This window comes from Lissotriton vulgaris, chromosome 11 (genome assembly GCF_964263255.1).
Source record: "Lissotriton vulgaris chromosome 11, aLisVul1.2, whole genome shotgun sequence".
NCBI lineage: Eukaryota > Metazoa > Chordata > Amphibia > Caudata > Salamandridae > Lissotriton > Lissotriton vulgaris.
The window spans coordinates 27,528,352-27,551,006 of NC_141699.1; the positions used below are offsets into that span (position 1 = coordinate 27,528,352).

The 22,655-nt window shown below is 51.7% G+C and overlaps 1 protein-coding gene across 1 annotated transcript in view; it reads right to left on the bottom strand.

Moving 5' to 3' along the window:
* The window catches only part of PIWIL1 (piwi like RNA-mediated gene silencing 1), a 1,696,151-nt gene that overhangs the window by 305,267 nt on the left and 1,368,229 nt on the right, over positions 1–22,655 (bottom strand). Inside the window, exon 17 of the mRNA XM_086942674.1 lies at positions 8,713–8,783. Coding sequence (XP_086798800.1) covers positions 8,713–8,783 — 71 coding nt within the window. The remainder of the gene's footprint in view (positions 1–8,712; positions 8,784–22,655) is intronic.

Consider the following 22,655-nt stretch of genomic DNA (forward strand, 5'->3'; position numbering starts at 1 on the left):
CCTCCGGCGGGCCCCGGGAGCCGGGTCCGGCTGCAGCCGCACGTCTGGTGACGCTGTGCGGATCCCCAATCAGGAGAGACCGGTGGCTTCGGCCTGGTCCGGCGTCTGCGGGAGGGGCTCGTCACAGGCAGATTCCGGGTGCGATCCACGTAGCAAGTCGCACCGGGGAACGGAGGGAACCCCGGCCGTTTTGAGACAGGGCCAAGTCGAAAGAAGAATAAATTAGAGGATATTATGGGGTGATGGTGAGGAGCATCGCTCTTACGCGTCCGCCATCGACGCCGGCTAGCTCCGCCCCTTTTAATTAAAACATTTATTCTTTTAAATTGCATTATTTATATTTTTAATTATATTTTACCCTTTAAACCCTAAAAACGAATCCCACCCTGCTCCCTTTAAATACCCCTGCACCCCATAATCATAACCCACCCTTAATCCTTAAAATACCCCAACAACCTCAAACACTAACCCATCTTAACCCTATAAATATACCCTATACCCCCAAACCTAGCCCTGAACCCTATAAATACCCCTGTACCTCAAAACCTAAACCTAGCCCTGAACCCTATAAATACCCCTGTAACGCAAAACCTAAACCTACCCCTGAACCCTATAAATACCCCTGTACCTCAAAACCCAAATCTAGCCCTGAACCCTAAAAATACCACTGTATCCCAAAAACCAAACCAACTCCTGAAGAAACAAGTTACTTACCTGTAACTTTAGTTCTCCAGTATTGGAAACTTTCATAGATTCCCATTGCTTGTATCATTCCCCGTCGTCGGAATGGGAGCCTCGGTAATAATATATATATATATATACCTAGGTAAATACACCCTAATAGGTGTAAAAAAGGTAAAAAATTAGGCCTAGGCCTCATTATCTTTTGCAGCCTATTGCTGTCATTATGTAAAAAGACCCAAAGTCCCCTTAGCAACCAATCAGATCAGCCTCACCCTGTAGAACCTTCCTGAGAAAGCTCAGAGCCTCAGATTTTCGTAGCCGTTGCTTTGCCACATAATCACCTAGCCCTAAAGTGAGCTTTCCCAGGGGAGGCGGGTGGGCGCATGGGAATCTATGAAAGTTTCCAATACTGGAGAACTAAAGTTACAGGTAAGTAACTTGTTTCTTACTCCAGTATTGGAACTTTCATAGATTCCCATTGCTTGTATCAGAGTAGATAGCAGTTAGCCTACCTCAAACATTTCGTGCACAGTATAGAATCATTATCAGCCAATGACCTCACAGATTATAACAACTATAAAGCAGTAACAAAGCATAATAAACGAAATGTTTGAAAAAACAGGAGGAGGGAAGAGAGGAAAGCTCACCTCTTATTGGAAGAGATTTCTCAGGACTGCCTGTCCTACAGCCGAATCCTCCTTTGCAGCCGCCTCCAGGCAGTAATGTCTCGTGAAGGAGTGCGTACTGCTCCAGGTGGCTGCTCTGCAAATGTCCTTTATGGATACTCCAGCAAACAGTGCCGCTGATGCTGAGACCGACCTTGTGGAATGTGCCTTCACCTGTCCTTGTAAAGGTTTGCCTGCCGCCTGGTGGCAGAACCGGATCGCACTAGTTATCCATCTAGATATCCCTTGTTTTGACAAAGGAAATCCTTTCCTTGGGGCTCCGAAAGCCACAAACAGTTGGGGTGTTTTTCGAAATCCAGCTGTGCGTTGTAGATAAAATTTCAAACATCTCTGAACGTCCAGAGAATGAAGTGTCCTCTCAGCCTGGGTTGAAGGCCGAGGAAAAAAAGATTTCAAAACCACTGGCTCGTTAAGATGAAAGTCTGTCGGTACCTTCGGAATGAACTTGGGGTTCATCCGCAGGATAACTGTATCATTCTTGAACTGTAAGAAGGGTTCTTTGATGGTTAAAGCCTGAAGCTCTCCTACTCTCCTTGCAGAGGTGAGTGCCAAAAGAAGCGCCACTTTCCATGATAGGAACTTCAGGTCCGCTTTATGCACTGGCTCAAATGGCGGTCTCATTAGCTGAGCCAGGACTATATTCAAGTGCCACACCGGAGGTGGGGGCCTCACTGGCGGGAAAACTCTAAACAGTCCTTTCAGGAATTGTTTGATTACTCTCGCTGATAATAGAGAGGGACCCGATCTCGTTCTCCTATACCTGGAAATAGCTGCCAAGTGGACCTTGATAGAAGCATGAGCCAGACCTGCTTGTGCCAATGAAAGAATATATGGTAAGAGTTGATGCGGAGCTGACGAGAAAGGATGTACTTTTTCCCTCTGACACCACAAATGGAACCTCTTCCATTTCGCTCTATATGTCTTATTAGTGCTAGGGGCTCTTGCCTGTGCCAAGATGGTCCTGCATTCTTCCGGGATGTTTAAATCCTTAAACTCTCTGTATTCAGGAGCCAAGCCGCCAACTGAAGCGAGCTCGGGTTCGGGTGAAGAACTTGGCCGTTGTACATAGACAGAAGTGTCAGTTTGGGTTGCAGATGAATGGGTGGTGTCTCTGATAGGAGAAGCAACTCCGTGTACCAAAACTGGCGAGCCCAGGCAGGCGCTATTAGTATCATCCTGCACCTGTCCATCTTGAGTTTCTTGAGGACTCGAGGAATTAGGGGAAATGGCGGAAAGGCGTAAACAAACGCGCCTGACCAGGACATCGAAAGGGCATTCCCCAGTGACCCTCGATGGTGTTCCCTGCTTGCGTAACACCGGCATTTCTTGTTCCCCGGTGTTGCAAACAGGTCGATCGCTGGGGTCCCCCAACGGGAGAAGATGTCCTTGATCACTGCGTCCTCCAATTCCCACTCGTGCGAGACTGCTCTCAGGCGGCTTAGCGTATCCGCCTTCGTGTTGCATACTCCTGGAAGGTGTTCTGCTACGAGTGTGATGTTCTGCGCTATCGCCCATTCCCACAGTATTTGGGCTTCCTGTGAAAGCAGTGGCGATCTTGTGCCTCCCTGCTTGTTGACGTAATGCATTGCGGTGGTGTTGTCCGTCCGCACCAGGATTGCTGAATCTGTAATCCTTGGGAGGAAAGCCAACATTGCCAGTCGAATAGCTCTTAACTCCAGAACGTTGATATGTAGATGACGTTCTTCCTGAGTCCAGTGACCACTGACCTGGAGGTCTTGCATGACCGCTCCCCAACCTTGAAGAGAAGCGTCCGTGGTAATGACCTGAGGAGCCCTTGCAGCCTTGAAACTGAGTCCCACAGTGAGGTGAGATCTTTTCATCCACCATGAAACCGACCGTTTCATCCGCTGGGTTATCGCCACCCTGTCGTCGAACGAACCTTCCACTTGTCTCCACTGAAGGTCCAGCTCCTCCTGCAGGGGGCGCATTCGCAGTCTGCAATGCGGAATCAATTGAATACAGGATGAAATCGACCCTAGAAGAGATTTGTACATCCTGACTGTCATCCAACTTCTCTTTTGGCAACGGGTGGCTGTCGATATGAGTTTCATCTGTCTCTCTTCCGATGGGAAGGCTTTGCACTCCTGAGTATTGAGTATCGCTCCCAAGAACTTCACCGTACTTGCAGGCTGAAGAACTGACTTTTCCTTGTTGAGTTGTAAACCCAGATGAATAAAGAGGTTCAAGCACGTGTCCACTGCCTTCGATGCCTCTTGCAAGCTTGGGGCCTTCAGCAGCCAGTCGTCTAAGTACGGGAATACTTCCAGCGACTGTCTTCTCAGAAATGCCGCTACCGGTGCCAGCACCTTTGTGAATATCCGAGGAGCGGACTTTAATCCAAATGGGAGCACCATGAACTGGAAGTGACTCTTGCCTACTGTAAAGCGAAGGAAACGTCTGTGAGCTGGATGGATCGGGATATGAAAATAGGCATCTTCCAGGTCTAATGTTGCCATGTAGTCGCCTGGGTTCAAGAGGCGCAATATGTCCTGGAGTGAAATCATCCGAAACGATAGTTTCGTGAGATAGGTGTTGAGCTCCCTCAAGTCCAGGATAGGACGCCACTTTTGTTTTGTCTTTCGGATCAGAAAAAATCTGGAATAAAAACCTTCTCCCCTTTGTGATAGGGGAACACGCTGGATCGCCCCTTTTTGAAGCATTTGTTGAGCTTCCTCTTGAAGAAGGTTCAGATGGCTGGAAGTAGCGGCGTGGGGAGCTCTTGTAGGTGGAAAGTCCTGGAATTCTAGAGTATGCCCATTTCGGATGATATTTAATCCCCACTGATCCGATGTAATCTCTTCCCAGCTGCTCAGATGTTGTGATATCCTGCCGCCCACTGGAGATCCCAGAAGCGGAGGAACAGTTGGCAGAGTCGGGAGGCCGCTATTGACGCTTGCCAGCGTCCTTGCCCTGACGCCCCTGTCGTCCACGAGCGTTCTGGCGAGAGAAAGACTGGGATTGCGACTGCCTCTGATAGTATTGATTGCCGTACTGGGGCCTGTAAGACTGCGACTGCTGTGAATATCGCTGTTGCTGATAACCTCCTCTAGGTGAAGAGAAACCTCTTCCTCGTGCTCCACGGAACGGTGTCTTTCTATATTGCAGGTTCCCCAGAGCCCTTGCTGTCTCTGTGTCCTTCTTTATACCCTGTAGGGTATCGTCGACATGTTTCCCAAACAACATGTCCCCGTCGAAGGGCAAATCCAAAATCCTATTCTGGACCTCTGGCCGGAAGTATGTAGCTCTCAGCCATCCTTGTCGCCGAAGAACCGCTGCACTGCCTAGGGCACGGAAAGAGATGGTGGCGATGTCCATCGCGCAGTCAATCATTTCCGAAGAGGAACGTTGTCCCTCTTCCAGAAGTTTCTGTGCCTCCGCTTTCTGGTCATCCGCTAGCAGATTCACATAGTGTGCCACATCACTCCACATCTGGCGGTCGTACCTTGCTAGGATCGCCAAGGCATTCGCCGCTCTGACCAGCAAGCTAGCCATCGACGAAAAACGCTTCCCAGCGTTGTCCAACCTTCTACCCTCCTTATCCGGCGGAGTCGTGAGGGTGGCCGAAGGATTCCGCGATTTCTTCTGTGCCGCCTGCGATATGACCGAGTCAGGTCTAGGTTGTCCAATCAAACAGGCGGGACTGTCATCTGGAGCTTTATATTTTTTCTCCAAGCGCGGAAGAGTTGGAATGACCGTCGCTGGGGTCTGCATCACTTTCTTCCCTTCCTCCCATATGTGCTCCACAATGGGAATCGAGCGCACGGCCTTTCGGTATGCCTCTTTGAAATCGTATAAGAAACAATCTGTAGATGTTGTCGGCATCGCTAACTTAAAGCGCGCTGTGGCTCTTTCCATCAGGCTGAAGAAACCTCCTACATCAGCCGGAGGCGAATCGACCGGGTCTGGCACTGGTGAAGCCGGATCCGGAGCAATATATTGGTTCCATTCACTCTCTTGATCTTGGTTTTGCCCCGTTTCCTCTTCATCCGAGGTATCCACTTGGACTTGCGGAGGATATGCCCTCTCATGTTCTTCCTGTGCAGGCCGCACTGACTGTGCTGCCACCACCTGCGGTTGAACCTGTGCTTGACCTTCCACAGGTTGCGACCCCTTCTTGCTCCTATACTCCTCCAGCATAGCCCTCAAGTCTGTCAAAAGACTTATAGGCATCGATACCATGCCCTGCTGTGGTTGGGTATCTTGGTATGCAACCTGTCTCTCTGGCCGCTGTTCCTTTTGATAATAATATTCTTCATCCAAATCCGAATCATGGTATTTCAGATTCAATTGTGATGGACTGTAAGCGTCCCCATACATCTCATTTTCCTCTTCTGAGTAGTCATCTTCATCCAACAAAAGGGGTGGAGGTAATGATGGTACCTTCCTTGGAGAAGTCATATCTGGGGTTATCCTCCTCCTTCTGTTGTTCTCTGGCGCTCCTGTCGTCAACGGCGTTGAAAACAAATCCACCGTTTCTATATTCTGAATCGTCGTCGACGGCATCGTCGACGAGAGTCCCTTCACCGTCGACGGCATCGTCGACGGAACCATCATCGTCGTCGGGTTCACCGTCGACGGGATCGTCGACGGAACTGTCATCGTCGACGGGTCCATCGTCGACGGGCTCGTCGACGGAGCTGTCGTCTTCGACGGGCTCACCGTCCTCGTCGACGGGATCGTCGTCATCGAGATTGCCACCGTCGACGGAATAGTCATCGTCGACGGGATGGTCTTCGTCGACGTGGTGGTCACCGTCGACGTGGTCATCGTCGACGACGCCGTCGTCGATCCAGTCTTCGTCGACGGAATCGACATCGAGGTCCTCGTCGACGCTCTCGTCGTCGTCCTCGTCGTCGCTGGATGGCTCGTCGACGACTGAGGAGACAAAATCACCTCAGATGATTTAGAGTCCTTCTTGACCCCTGTAGAAGCCTCTACAGTCGGTTTTTTGACGGACTTGGCTACTTTAACCTGGTGGGAAGGCCCAGCCGAGCTCTCATCCAGTTTAGCCTTTTGCACCTGCAGTGCCTGCCTTTCCCTCTCCTTTACACTCACGTGAGGAGATTCGATAGGCCCTGGCTTGCCAGACCTATCAGAGGTCACACGCACAGCCTTTAAGGGGGGTTCAGTTGAAGTGTCCACAGACGATCCGCCCCTCTTCAATGAAGTCTTTGAAGATGTTGATCTGGCATCTTCCTCATCACCAGACACTACTTCCTCCCTCCTTTCCAACTTCCTGAGCCACAGAAGCAGCCGTCCTTCACGATCACGGAGGGTTTTAACAGACATTCTCCTGCATATACTACACTTATCGACCTTATGGTCTGGGTATAGACAGTAAATACAGTCTTGATGTTGATCCTCTGTATAAAGTCGTTTTTTGCCACAAGTGGCACAAGACCTGAAAAGGCTCTTCTTTTCCTTATCAGCCATGACAAAGCTGAAAGAAATCCTTAAAGAAAACTGTTTAAACAGTACCTCAAGTTGAAGTTAGAGCAGAGCTCTAAGGAGACTCCCTGTCACCAACGAAGCGGTAGAAAATCTGAGGCTCTGAGCTTTCTCAGGAAGGTTCTACAGGGTGAGGCTGATCTGATTGGTTGCTAAGGGGACTTTGGGTCTTTTTACATAATGACAGCAATAGGCTGCAAAAGATAATGAGGCCTAGGCCTAATTTTTTACCTTTTTTACACCTATTAGGGTGTATTTACCTAGGTATATATATATATATATTATTACCGAGGCTCCCATTCCGACGACGGGGAATGATACAAGCAATGGGAATCTATGAAAGTTCCAATACTGGAGTAACCATAAAATACCCCTGTACCCCAAACCTACCCCTGAACCCTATAAATACCCCTGTACCTCAAACCCAAAGCTAGCCCTGAACGCTAAAAATACAACTGTACCCTAAACCCTAAACTTACCCCTGAACCCTAAAAATACCCCTGAACCCTAAAAATACCCCTGAACCCCCAAACCTAGCCCTGAACACTAAAAATAATCCTGTACCCGAAACCTACCCCTGAACCCTAAAATTCCCCTGTTCCCCAAAACCCAAACCTAGCCCTGAACCCTAAAAAATAGCCCTGAACCCCAAAAATAGGCCTGTACTCCAAAGATAAACTTGTATCCCAAAAATACCCCATAACCCTTAAAATACCCATGTACCCCAAAACCCAAACATGCCCCTGAACCCTAAAAATACCCCTATACCCCAAAACCAATACCTATCCCTAAACCCTAAAACTACCCCTTTACCCCATAACCCCAAACACCCCAAAACATATACCTCAGTATCCCAAAATATACCCCTATACCCATACTTACCTTATCCAAACATTTTTAAAAAACATGCTTTTACCATTCATGCACTTAAAACGAATTTCGTTGTAAATGTATGGGTGGTAAAAGCATATCAAATGTAATGCCATGCGTTATAATGGCATTGCGGAGTCATGGTACTTTCGTAATGAAAGTATGCAGAGTGATGGTATGCGGAAAGAAAGTTGCGGAATGATGGGTGTTTACCCTCCCCCGGTAAGTACATTGGTGGCACGGTGGCCCACATCTCCAGCAACATACTCATTTATTCACCACCCATTTGAAAAATGCACAAGTCTCTCTCATTGATGGCCAGCACAGACATACACTTTTAGACACACCTCCCGCCACAAGTTCTAGAATTGCGAACTTTAGAGCTGGGGAGCTACGTTCGAACCTCGGCATCAGCTCAACATCCTGCGATTCCAGGCAAATCGCTTAGTCTCCCCGTGCCTACCACAAATGAATGTGTTCTTCTGTAATATAAATTCTGATCATGCCATGTTGTCCAGTACGCGCTATATAATATTGCAAGGAAAAATAAAGTAGGGAAACTCTAGTTCACACACTACTGAACTCGCACTCTTAAGTGCATCAGCAGTGCACTGTGAATAGGAGCGTTTCACAGGCCTGTCACAGATAAGAAATGCTATCAAAACGAAATCCTACAAAACAATATACTACTGGCCGGCATCAATTCATACCCGGACAACGTCGGGACGGGCTGCTAGTATTTTATAAAAATACACAAACAAGTTAGCAAAAATAACCTAATCAGGAATACAACTTTTTTTAAAAAATATGGCATTTATACTAAAATACTGTGTACGTATATTCATGTATTTATTTTTAAAAGAACAGGACTGAATGTGTGGGCAGACAACATTGTACCATTAATGTATAATCCCATCAACAAATGTACTGTATTATTGTCAACTTATTAGTCAACAGCTGGTTTTTTAAGAAAAGTCTGAGATACTAAAAAATGATGTGTTACCTTGCAAGCAAACTTTTAATCCATCAACAATCTCTTGTCCACGATCTTGCAAGACACAACGGGAAAACCAGCTGTTTGGAAAAAAGACAGAAAAAGGCATTCTTCAAGAAAAACTAGCCTACAAACTGAAAGGAAGTTTTCAAATTCAAATCATTGTATACAGTTTATGACACATTTTCATTCTTTATGAGACTACAGAATAATATTGAGAACTTAGTTTTGATTCACAATGAAGAGACAGTAAACAAACTATGTTCAGTGTTGTGAAGAAGGGGGTACTGTTTGCAGAACTAGATGGTTGTTGGAAGAATACTGAAGAACAAGTTACTAACCTTTGGTAACAATATATCTGTAAGAGACATGCACAAGTTACTTACCTTCGGAAACGATATATCTGTAAGAAACAGTAGTTAGTATTAGATTCCTTACCTTAGAATACCCCAGGCGTCAGACTGTATCCGGAAACTTTTGCGTAGCAGTACCCTTCCGTGTCGGTAGGCGTCGTCTGCGGCTCCGCGTCAGTCGTCGTGGGCGCCGGGATGATATCGCTGGAGTACTTAGACGCCGTCATCTCGAGCTGACGTCAGTTCTTATACACAGCTTTTTCCGCGCCAGAAATGCAGAGCCATGATAAAAACCAACACTGGTGCCATGAAACTAGGGACCTGAAAGGGGATGACTTAACCATAGATATCGGTACGCAGAACGGGGAGGATGGGTGGGGCGGTAAGGAATCTAATACTAACTACTGTTTTTTTACAGATATATTGTTACCGAAGGTAAGCAACTTGTGCATCTGAAAGAAACAGGTTAGTATTAGATTCCTTACCTTAGAATAGATATCCCAGCAATACCAACCCCGGTGGAGGGTCTGCAAACCAATGATCACACCAGAAAGTCCTGGAGAACGGAACGGACGAAAAAGCCATCTCTCCGGGCTTGGCTGTCCAGGCAGTAGTGTCTTGCAAACGTGTGCAGCGAGGCCCACATAGCTGCCTGACAGATGTCCTGCAAGGGGACTCCCCAGCTAACGGCAGTAGTAGCCGCCGTGGCCCGTGTGGAATGAGCACGAAGCCCCACAGGAGGCTCCTTTCGAGCCAAAGAGTAACAAGCCTTGATGCACAAGACGACCCATCAAGAAATGGTTAGTTTATGCACCGCCCGTCTCTTCTTAGCGCCCACGTAACCAATAAAGAGTTGGTCATCCACCCTGTAGGAGAGTAGGGTCTGCAATCCTATGATCACCCCAGATTTTTGCTTTTTGCTTCACTGGTTTACGACTTTCCCTGGCTGTGGGCCTGCTAATCAGACCCACAGCCTAGCTGTTCTCTCTCTAAATTGACACGTGTACCTTAGGTGCATTTACCAATTGGTACTGGGCCACCTTATCAGTCCCTGTACACAGGGCATAGGTGTACCCAGGGCCTACCAGGGGCTGCAGCATGTATTATGCCACCCCTGGCTGGCCATCTAAATCTGACACAACTGGCTGCACGACAGCTGGGGCAAGGTGGTGTAAACACCCTTTGCTTTAGATATAGTATTCCTATATCTAACCCTAAAATGGACACATGTATTCCTATCAGTCACTCTTATGGCAGGCCTTATCAATCCTGAAGGCAGAGTGCTTGGAATTATGTGAGATGGTTGTAGGAAGGTAGATACCGGACTATGGTTACCCCCAACTTTTTTCCTGGTGTTTTGCTGGTTTTCTGACTTAGTTGACCTGGGGCCCTGCTATTCAGGACCCCAGGCCCACTGCTCTCTCTCTAAAATCGATTCCATGTACCTTAGGTACATTTCCAATTGGTACTGGGCCACCTTATCAGACCCTGTAACTCAGGGCATAGGTGTACCCAGGGCCTACCAGGGGCTGAAGCATGTATTATGCCACCCCTGGATGGCCACCTAAATCTGGCACAACAGGCTGCACGACAGCTGGGGCAGGGTGGTGTAATCACCCCTTGCTTTAGATATAGTATACCTATATCTAACCCTAAAAATGGACACACAGATTCCTATCAGTCACTCCTATGGCAGGCCTTGACAATCCTGAAGGCAGAGTGCTTGGAATCGTGTGAGATGGTGCTCTGGCATGAGCTGAGCCCATTTGCAGCTTGCGGAACCAAGTCCTAATAGCTGTTCCATGATAACGCATACCATATACTCTTAAGTGCATTATAATCCTCGCGGTTAAATGCTATCTTTGGTATTGCTTTATCAAAACATGTCGAGTAAGGTGTCATACGAATTGGAATACTAAGCCCTCACCAATTCTGGCGACGGGGTTAGCATTCCACCCTTCTAGAGGGACACTACATGTATGTAACTGTGAACCCCGGTTAAAGTTAACTGAAACCTCAGCTCCACAAAATGGATGCTGCCACCACAGACATGAGTCTGACCTCCTGCTGCTGGGAGTCCTTCCAGCGAGGAGAGCTTGCACAAAGGGTTTCCTGTCAGGGGCGGTGCTAGCACCATCCCAGACAGGGTTTTGTGTATCCTGGGTAGGCAGGGCTTTACAGGAAGGTGACTGCAAGTGGCACCCTGGTGCTCACTACGCATCTGCCGGCTAGAACCAGTTCCAGGGGCACACCAGCCCCTGGCCTGGGGAAAGCCCGGCATGGGAGAGGGGTGTAACCACCCCCCTTCCTGGTCCCACCCCTAGGGCAGGACCTAGTCGCGTACCCACCCCTTTCTTTAGGATAAAGGCAGGAGCGGGGACCCTTCCAAATTAGATCATCTTTGAATCAAGAAACTACTTTCTACGAAAGGAACTCTCGACTTCTTCTCAAGATTTCTCCCTTGTGACTAAGGAGTAGTCACCCTGCATCCGCAGGCACCATCTAAGAACTCTGCGGTTTGCTGCACGTCCTTCCTCAGTCATCCGACCGACCAGCACGACGAGACCCGGCTTCCCTGGCACCTCTGACCTCTACCTACCTCTACAGCTAAGCTGAGAACCGTAGGTGCGACGAGACCTCGAGGGACCGGCCATCATCAGAACTGCACGACTTCTATCCAGCACGACCGCCGAGGGATCCTCTGGTGAGTGCTTTGGGGTCCGAGAAACCCCGACCCTGAGCAGCTCCAGCACCGAAGTCCAGCCTCCCAGCATCTCCATGATCTGCGTGGGGCCCTTCTGCTTTTTGCTGCTCACCGCGTTGTTTGGCTACTAGCCCGCTGGCTTGTGGCCTTCTTAACGACGCCCGACGACATCACTGCTGCTGGTCTGGTTGCTCCAGACTGGCCCTTGCTCCCTTCCAAAAGAGGAGCACCCCGGACCCTCCTGGTCCACTCCAGACGCCATTTTAGGTCCACCGCGTGGGCTTGAATTTGCCAAGACTTGTTACCCCAATCCTGGGTCCAGCGACGTCAACAGCATCCTCCATCGTGGGACAGCTTGCACCTCCATCCTGGTCGCCGACAACGCCTCCTGGTCCGTGAGATCTGCAGAGCACAGCGTCGCCCACTCACCTGGTCGAGGTGACTACCATCCGGTGCCCTCCTGGTGCCACCTGACTACTGGCTAGTAGTCACGAACTTGGTCCCCTCTGCTTTCAGGTGTCATCCATCTTCGATCCAGTCTTGGATCACTCGAACAATCTTCACTGGTCGCCTGCCAGCAACTTCTTTTCTTCAGGCTCCTGGTTCGTCTACGAGGATTCCCGACGTCTTTAGAGACCTATGCAGCTGCAGCCCCTGGGCTAGGTAACTTCGGCATTTCGGTGCCCCAGCATAGCCTCACTATCCAAGGGTCAGGATCCACTGTCGTTTTCGATCTACCTTATCGGGTTCGCCCGAGAACACTAACTTTGTCTTTACTAGCTCCCATAGACTTTGTCCCGCATCCCGCGTGAGAGTGCACACTCTGCACCCGAGTCCCCTGGGCCTCCTACTAGTAATCTGAAGGTTCAGTAACGTAGTCCTAGCGATTCCAAAGGCTATTAGTACAGTACTTACCTGCTAGTAATTTCGCGTTCTACTTCCATAGTATATGGTTTGTCGTGCCCCTCGGGCATTTGTGTAAATTGTGCAACTTGAAGTATTTTCGTAAGAGTTTTGTTGTGTGCTTAGTACCCTGTCCTCATAAAGAGTACAGGGCTGTTGTGATCTAAATAAATACACTGTTTATTTTCATAACACTTGTGTGGTGTCCTTTCACTTGGTGTTCAAGGGGTATATGTGATGGTATAACAGCTGGCTTAACACGCCCTCTAGAGTTTAGCCCGAAGACTGCTCGTATCCACGCTACTAGGATAGCTGGTCTATAAGGTTGACTTACAACCAATCACTATAAGGGTTGTTTGGACTGATACAAAGTGCTCACTAAAATAGTGAACATTATATATCAGGCCAACTTCTCACAATGGTGCTCTGGCATGAGCTGAGCCCGTTTGCAGCTTGCGGAACCAAGTCCTAATAGCTGTTCCATGATAACGCGTACCATATACTCTTAAGTGCCTCATAATCCTCGCGGTTATTTGCCAACTTTGGTATCGCTTTATCAAAACATGTCGAGTAAGGTGTCATACGAATTGGAATACTAACCCCTCGCCAATTCTGGCGACGGGGTTAGCATTCCACCCTTCTAGAGGGACACAACATGTATGTAACTGTGAACCCGGTTAAAGTTAACTCGAGCCTCAGCATCACAAAATGGATGCTGCCACCACAGACACAAGTCTGACCTCCTGCTGCTGGGAGTCCTTCCAGCAAGGAGAGCTTGGACAAAGGGTTTCCTGTCAGGGGTGGTGCTAGAACCATCCCAGACAGGGTTTTGTGTATCCCAGGTAGGCAGGGCTGAGAGGAAGGTGACTGCAAGTGGCACCCCGGTGCTCACTGTGCATATGCCGGCTTGAATCAGTTCCAGGGGCACATCAGCCCCTGAGCTGGGGAAAGTCCGGACAACGGAGAGGGGTGTAACCACCCCCCTTCCTGGTCCCACCCATGGGCAGGACCTAGTCGCGTGCCAGCCCCTTTCTTTAGTATAAAGTTAGGAGCGGGCCCCCTTCCCAAATTAGATAATTCTGAATCTTGACTACTTTCCACGAAAGAACTCTTGAACATTTCTGAAGACTCTCCCTTGTGGCTAAGGAGTAGCCACCCTGCACCAGCGGGCACCATCTAAGCGCATGCGGTTTTCTGCAAGTCCATCCTCCGGATCAAGACTGCCCAGCTCGACGAGACCCGGATTCCCTGCCATCTCTGACCTTTACCAGCATCATCAGCCCAGCTGAGATTCGTGGGTGTGACGAGACCCGAGGGACCGGCCATCTTCAAGGCCTGCACGACGCTTATCCAGCACGACCGCCAAGGGATCCTTCAGTGAGTGCGTTGGGGTTTGAGAAGCCCTAACCCTGAGCAGCTCCAGCAGTGAAGTCCAGCCCCCCAGCATCCACGAGATCTGCGTGGGGCCCTTCTGCTCTTTGCTGCTCACCGGGTTGTCCGGCCACTTGCCTGCTGGCTTGTAGCCCTCCTGACGACGAACCACAACACTTCCATCGCTGGTCTGGTTGCTCCAGACTGGCCCTTGCTCCCTTCCAAGAGAGGATCACCCCGGACCCTCCTGGTCCACTCCAGACGCCATTTTGAGTACACCGTGTGGCCTTGACTTTGCCAAGGTTTGTTGCCCCAATCCTGGGTCCAGCATCGGCGACAGCAGATACCTTCGTGGGACAGCTCGCACCTCCATCCTGGTCCGAGAGACTGCAGAGCCCAGCGTCGCCCACTCACCTGGTCGAGGTGACTTCATCCGGTGCCATCCTGGTGCCCACCTAATCACTGGCTAGTGATAAAGAACTGAGTCCCATCTGCTTTCAGGTCGTCTCCATCACCGATCCAGGCTTGGATCACATCGAACTTCATCACTGGTCGCCTGCCAGAAACTTCTTCTTTCAGGCTCCCTAGACTAACGAGGATTCCCGACGTCTTTTGAACCCTATGCAGCCGCAGCCCCTGGGCTAGGTAACCTGAGCATTTCAGTGCTCCAACATAGGTTCACTATCTAAGTGTCAATATCCTTTTTCGTTTTAAGTCTACCTAGTCTGATTCGTCCGGAAACAGTAACTTTAGAAATACTAGCCTCCATAGACTTTGTCCCACATCCCGCGTGAGAGTGCGCACACTGCACCCGATCTCCCTAGGCCTCCTGCTCCTAACCTTAGAGTTCATATAGGCCGGCAGGACAGGGATATGAAAATAAGCGTCCTGTAAGTCCAACGCTAACATCCAGTCTCCCTGTGAGAAGTTGGCCTGATATATAGTGCTCACTATTCTAGTGATCACTGTGTATCATTCCAAACGACCCTTATTGATGATTGGTTGTAAGTCAACCTTATAGACCAGCTATCCTAGAAGCGTGGACAAGAGCAGTCTTTAGGCTAAACTCTAGAGGGCGTGTTAAGCCAGCTGTTTTACCTTCACATATACCCCTTGAACACCAAGTGAAAGGACACCACACAAGTTGTTATAAAAATAAACGATATTTATTAATAACAAGTCTACCCTGAACTCTTTATGAGCCAGGGAGCTAAGCACAATACAAAACTCTTATGAAAATACTTCAGTTGCACAATTTACACAAATGTCCGAGGGGCACGAAAAACCATATACACTAAAAGTGGAATGCGAAATACTAGCAGGTGAGTAACTCGATCCAGAGGCTTCAGGATCGCTGGGACTACACTACTGAACTCTAAGGTTAGGAGCAGGAGGCCTAGGGAGATAGGGCGCAGAGTGTGCACTCTCACGCGGGATGCGGGACAAAGTCTATGGAGGCTAGTATTTCTAAAGTTACTGTTTCCGGACGAATCCGACTAGGTAGACTTAAAACGAAAAAGGATCTGGACACTTGGATAGTGAACCTGCGTTGGAGCACCGAAATGCACCGAAATGCTCGGGTTACCTAGCCCAGGGGCTGCGGCTGCATAGGGTTCAAAAGACGTCGGGAATCCTCGTTGTAGTCTATGGAGCCTGAAAGAAGAAGTTGCTGACAGGCGACCAGTGAAGATGTTCGGTGTGATCCAAGGCTGGATCGGTGATGGAGACGACCTGAAAGCAGAGGGGACTCAGTTATTAATCACTAGCCAGTGATTGTGTGGGCACCAGGACGGCACCGGATGAGGTCACCGCGATCAGGTGAGTGGGCAACGCTGGACTCTGCAGTCACACGGGCCAGGAGGCGTTGTCGGCGACCAGGCTGGAGGTGCGAGCTGTCCCACGATGGTGTCTGCTGTCGGCGATGTTGGAACCAGGATTGGAACAACAAGCCTTGGCAAAGGCAAGCCCACGCGGTGGAGTCAAGATGGCGTCTGGAGGGGACCTGGAGGGTCCGGGGTGCCCCTCTTTTGGAAGGGAGCAAGGGCCAGTCTGGAACAACCAGACCAGCGGTGAAAACGTCGTGGTAAGTAGTCAGGAGGGTCATTAGCCAACGGGCAAGTGACCGGACAACGTGGCAAGCAGCGAAGAGCAGAAGGGCCCCACGCAGATCTCGTGGATGCTGGGGGGCTGGACTTCGGTGCTGGAGCTGCTCTGGGTTGGGGCTTCTCAAACCCCAGTGCACTCACTCGAGGATCCCTCGGCGGTCGTGCTGGTTAAGCGTCGTGCAGGTTTTGAAGATGGCCGGTCCCTCGGGTCTCGTCACACCCACGAATCTCAGCTGGGCTGATGATGCAGGTAGAGGTCAGAGATGGCAGGGAATCCGGGTCTCGTCGAGCTGGTCAGTCTTGATCCGGAGGATGGACGTGCAGCAAACCGTGATGCTTAGGTGGTGCCTGCGGGTGCAGGGTGGCTACTCCTTAGCCACAAGGGAGAGTCTTCAGAGAAAGTCAAGAGTTCCTTTCGTGGAAAGTAGTTCAAGATTATCTAATTTGGGAAGGGGGCCCGCTCCTACCTTTATTCTAAGTAAAGGGGCTGGCATGCGACTAGGTCCTGCCCATGGGTGGGACCAGGAAGGGGGGTGGTTACACCCCTCTCCTTTGTCCGGTCTCTCCCCAGTTTAGGGGCTGGGGTGCCCCTGGAACTGGTTTGAGCCGGCATATGCACAGTGAGCACCGGGGTGCCACTTGCAGTCACCTTCCTATCAGCCCTGCCTACCTGGGATACACAAAATCCTGTCTGGGATGGTGCTAGCACCGCCCCTGACAGGAAACCCTTTGTCCGAGCTCTCCTCGCTGGAAGGACTCCCAGCAGCAGGAGGTCAGACTTGTGTCTGTGGTGGCAGCATCCATTTTGTGATGCTGAGGCTCGAGTTAACTTTAACCGGGGTTCACAGGTACATACATGTCGTGTCCCTCTAGAAGGGTGGAATGCTAACCCTGTCGCCAGAATTGGCGAGGGGTTAGTATTCCAATTCGTATGACACTTACTCGACATGTTTTGATAAAGCGATACCAAAGTTGGCAAATAACCGCGAGGATTATAATGCACTTAAGAGTATATGGTACGCGTTATCATGGAACAGCTATTAGGACTTGGTTCCGCAAGCTGCAAACGGGCTCAGCTCATGCCAGAGAACCATCTCACATAATTCCAAGCACTCTGCCTTCAGGATTGTTAAGGCCTGCCATAGGAGTGACTGATAGGAATCTGTGTGTCCATTTTTAGGGTTAGATATAGAGATACTATATCTAAAGCAAAGGGTGATTACACCACCTTGCCCCAGCTGTCGTGCAGCCAGTTGTGTCAGATTTGGGTGGCCAGCCAGGGGTGGCATAATACATGCTGCATCCCCTGGTAGGCCCTGGGTACTCCTATGCCCTGGATACCTAAGGTATGCTGTACAGGGACTGATAAGGGGGCCCAGTACCAATTGGTAAATGCACCTAAGGTACATGCTTGTCAATTTAGAGAGAGAACAGCTAGGCTGTGGGTCTGATAAGCAGTGAAGCAAAAATCGGGGGTGACCATAGGATTGCAGACCCCACTCTCCTACACTCCCCACTGCAGAAAGAGACCTTGCGCCACGTCCGAGTTCAGACGCCATTCGTGATGCATCATGCACCGACGGCTGTGTTAGTCCGCCCTGGCATTCAGAGAGCCTGCCAGGTGTTGAACCACCGGGGTCACGCCGTGATGTTCCAGCCACTGCCAGAGGCGCAGAGCCTCCAGGCATAGGGTCCACGACCCCACCCCGCCCTGTTTGTTGCAGTACCACATGGCGGTGGTGTTGTCTGAACACCTGCACTTCACTCCCCCGGACAGAGGGGAGGAATGCCTTCAGTATTAGACGAATCTCCCGCAGCTCCAAAAGGTTGATTTGGAGCCGGGACTTTGCCGGAGACCAGAGGCCTCTGATCTCCGCCTCGCCCATGTGGCCTCCCCAGCCCTGGAGGGACGCGTCAGTCACAACCACGTGCTCTGGGTGGGGTAGGGAGAGGGATCTGCCACTGACCCAATCGCGGTCCGTGAGCCACCACTGCAGTTGTCTCGCAGTGCCCTCCGAGATCAAGACATAATCGGACAAGTTGCCCTGATGCTGGGCCAACTGAAACTTCAGGTCCCACTGCAGAGCCCGCATCCTCCACCGGGCGTGATGCACCAGAAGGATGCAGGAGGCCATCAGCCCCAGAAGCCGCAGCGTCAACCTGACCGAGACTAGGGATAAAGGCTGAAAGATTGGAATCAGAGCCTGTATACCCCGAACCCGCGGTTCTGGTGGGTAAACCCGAAACTGCGCCGAGTCGAGAACCGCTCCGATTAAGAGGAGCTTCTGAAAAGGACACAGGTGCGACTTCGGCACGTTGATGGAGAACCCCAGCAAGTGCAGGAGGTCGGCCGTAGTATGGAGGTGGCTGACTACTGTCTGGGGTGAACCCGCCTTTAACAACCAGTCGTCGAGGTACGGGAAGACTGACACCCCTAACCTGCACAGATGAGCTGCGACCACCGCCATCACCTCCGTGAACACCCGTGGAGCGCTGGTAAGGCCGAAGGGGAGCACGGTAAACTGAAAGTGCTCGTGGTCTACCGTCAACCGCAGGTAACGCCGGTGGACCGGCAGGACGGGGATGTGGAAATAGGCGTCCTGCAAGTCCAACGCTACCATCCAGTCTCCTGGGTCCAGGGCAGCAAAGACCTGAGCTAGAGTCAGCATCTTGAACTTCTCCTTCCGGAGGAAGCCGTTGACGTTCCGTAGGTGCAGGATAGGGCGTAGGCCCCCTTTGTGGGAGTAACAACCACACCCTACTTCTGGCCCAGGAACGCGCTCGAAGGCCCCCTTGGCCAAGAGGGCCGTGCCTTCCTCTTGCAGAAGTTGCAAGTGATCCCCCGACACGCGGTGGAATTGCGGTGGCATGGCTGGAGGGGTCGACTCGAAGGGGAAGGAGTAGCCCCTTCGGACGACCTGCAGCACCCACCTGTCCGACGAGACAGTGCACCAGTTGGAGAGGTGATGGCGAACTCTGCCTCCCACTGGCGTCACTTGGGCCTGAAAACTCGGACTAGGAAGGTTTTGAGGCAGGTGCTGCGGAGGGAGGTGTGGACTGGCCTCGCCGTTGTCCCCGACCGCCGCCACAGCAGTTTCCACGGCAGCCACTGCGCTGTTGAACATTCTGCGGTGCGTGGTTGGCAGCACGTGTGGGGGCGCCCCTTCCTTGGCCACAAAAGGAGCAAAAGACACCCGATTGCTGGCGTGCGGCCGAGAGGCCCAAGGACTTGGCCGTTGCCCTGGAGTCCCTAAAACGCTTAAGCGCATGGTCTGCCTTGTCGCCAAAGAGGCGACAGCCATCGAACGGCATGTCCAGAAGTGTGGCCTGGACATCGGCCGACCTCAACCAGGCGTGGCATCGAACCGCCACTGTCGTTGCCTCGCCCTGCCCAGTGAGTCCGTGGTTAACAGCCCACACCGGATGGAACATCACGCTGCATCTCGGCCTTCCACAAGAGTTTGGGCGAATTTAGCCCGGACCTCCTCCGGACATTGTGGCAGCACGTTCGCGACCGCGTCCCACAGGGTGTGGGTGTAGCGGCCCAAGAGACAGGCGGTGTTGACAGACTACAGCCCTAAGCTTAGGGACGAGAACACTTTCTTCCCAAACTGTTCATATCTCTCAGATTCCTGATCGGGCGGAGGCGACGGGAATGCAGTCTGGGAAGTGGAGGCCTGGTTAACTAGGCTCGCCCGGGGCCGGGCAGTAGAGTCTGGCCACGTTCCTATCCACAGGCGGACCTGTGGCGGGCTTGGACCAAGTGCCCACAAGAACGTCACACAAGGCCTCAATGAACGGCAGCAGAGGCTCGCTGGAGTTTGACTGCGGCTTGAGGACCTCAGTGAGGAGGTTAGTCCTCACGGCTACGTCGGGGAGATCAAGGTTTAAGGCCTTGGCCGCCCTCGTCAACACTACACTGTAAGTAGACCCCTCCTCCGAAGCCACGTCGGAGGGGAGACAAATCCAGTGTCTGGCGTAGTGTCAATACAACTGGCTTCCCCAAGCCCATATGTCCAGTCCTGTTGAGACTGGCACTCCAGTGCTAGAGGGTCCTCAGACCCCTCCCAATCTCCCTCGTCACCCGTCTCCTGTAAAACAAGATTAACAGACAGGGCCTCCTCATGGAAATAAAAATCTCCAAAGGCCGTCTGAAGCGGCGCCCAGTGGCGCCGTTCCGGCGGCAGAGTTGGACCAAAGGAACATTGGGGACGGAGTCCACAGTGGGCGCCGGGGGCGACACCCTTGGGCGACGACCCGGATCCGGAAGCGGATCCGGTGAGGTCCTGCGGCGCCGGGACGGAAGTCGCCGGCGCCCACTGTGGACGCCATCCCCAATGTTCCTTCGGCCCAACTCTGCCGCCGGAACGGCGCCACTGGGCACCGCTTCCGACGGCCTTTGGAGATTTTTATTTCCGCCGGGGGCGACACCTGTGGGCGACGACCCGGATCCGGAAGCGGATCCGGTGAGGTCCTGCGGCGCCGGGACGGAAGTCTCCAGCGGGGCCGAAGCACCGGACGGCGTCGGGGGCGAAGAACCCGACCCACCAGGGCCTCCAGCCGGGACCGTTGGGCCCAGAGGCGCCACGGAACTCGACTGAGAGGGAGGGACCTCCCCGTTTGATCTCCTCCGGTGTCACGCCGTGCCCAGGGACCCGAAGGTGTGGGACAGGCGGCGAAGCTTGCGACTCCCTCGGAGCCGCGTGGGCGGTGTCGCCCGAACCCCCGGCCGCATCGTGCGAGCGTCAGGGTGAGTCGGAGGAACGATGACGTCTCTCCGACCTCTCATGCCTCTTACCTGAGGACTTGGATCCGGACGACCGATGTCCACTCCCGGAGCCGCGATGACTCCGACCCCACAACCGGTCCCTCGACCTCCCGTGGGACCGGGACCTGGAACGGCCAACTGCCGGAGCTCGATTCGCTTGCGGGACCGCTCCCGCCTAGCTTTAGACGTCAGGGCCCGGCAGTCGGAATAGGTGCGGTCGTCGTGGTCGAGGCCTAAACACTTCAGGCGCCGGCGATGGGGGTCCGTAACCGACATCAGTCGGTCGCACTTCGAACAGGGTTTGAACCCGGGCATCCCTACCGGCACCGATAGAGTCGAAGACTCGAAGAAAAAAAGGATCAAAAAGATCAAAAAGTTTAGTCAAAAAATGACTAGGGGCAGAGCTTCTCCGGATCTGCGCTAGCTGGCGCGGAAAAAAGAAGAACTGACGTCAGCGCGCATGGGCGGCGTCTAAGTACTCCGACGACGTCATTCCGGCGCTAACGACTGTGAGAAGTTGGCCTGATATATAATGTTCACTATTCTAGTGAGCACTTTGTATCAGTCCAAACAACCCTTATGGTGATTGGTTGTAAGTCAACCTTATAGACCAGCTATCCTAGTAGCGTGGATACGAGCAGTCTTCAGGCTAAACTCTAGAGGGTGTGTTAAGCCAGCTGTTATACCATCACATATACCCCTTGAACACCAAGTGAAAGGACACCACACAAGTGTTATGAAAATAAACAGTGTATTTATTTAAGTCACAACAGCCCTGTACTCTTTATGAGGACAGGGTACTAAGCACACAACAAAACTCTTACGAAAATACTTTAAGTTGCACAATTTACACAAATGCCCGAGGGGCACGACAAACCGTATACTATGGAAGTGGAATGCGAAATTACTAGCAGGTAAGTACTGTACTAATAGGCTTTGGAATCGCTAGGACTATGTTACTGAATCTTCAGATTACTAGTAGGAGGCCTAGGGGACTCGAGTGCAGAGGGTGCACTCTCACGCGGGATGAGGGACAAAGTCTATGGTAGCTAGATTTCACAAAGTTAGTGTTCTCGGGCGAACCCGACCTGGTAGGAGGAAAACGAAAGCGGATCCTGACCCTTGGATAGTGAGTCTATGCTGGGGCACCGAAATGCCGAAGTTACCTAGCCCAGGGGCTGCAGCTGCATATGTCTCAAAAGACGTCGGGAATCCTCGTAGACGAACCAGGAGCCTGAAGAAAGGAGTTGCTGGCAGGCGACCAGTGAAGAGAGTTCGAAGCGATCCAAGCCTGGATCTTGAAGATAGATGACACCTGAAAGCAGAGGGGACCAAGTTCGTGACTACTAGCCAGTAGTCAGGTGGCACCAGGAGGGCACCGGATGGTAGTCACCTCGACTAGGTGAGTGGGCGACGCTGTGCTCTGCAGATCTCACGGACCAGGAGGCGTTGTCGGCGACCAGGATGGAGGTGCGAGCTGTCCCACGATGGAGGAAGCTGTCAACGTCGCTGGACCCAGGTTTGGGGCAACAAGTCTTGGCTAATTCAAGCCCACGCGGTGGACCTAAAATGGCGTCTTGAGTGGACCAGGAGGGTCCGGGGGGCTCCTCTTTTGGAAGGGAGCAAGGGCCAGTCTGGAGCAACCAGACCAGCAGCAGTGATGTCGTCGGGCGTCGTTAAGAAGGCCACATGCCAGCGGGCTAGTAGCCAAACAACGCGGTGAGCAGCAAAAAGCAGAAGGGCCCCAC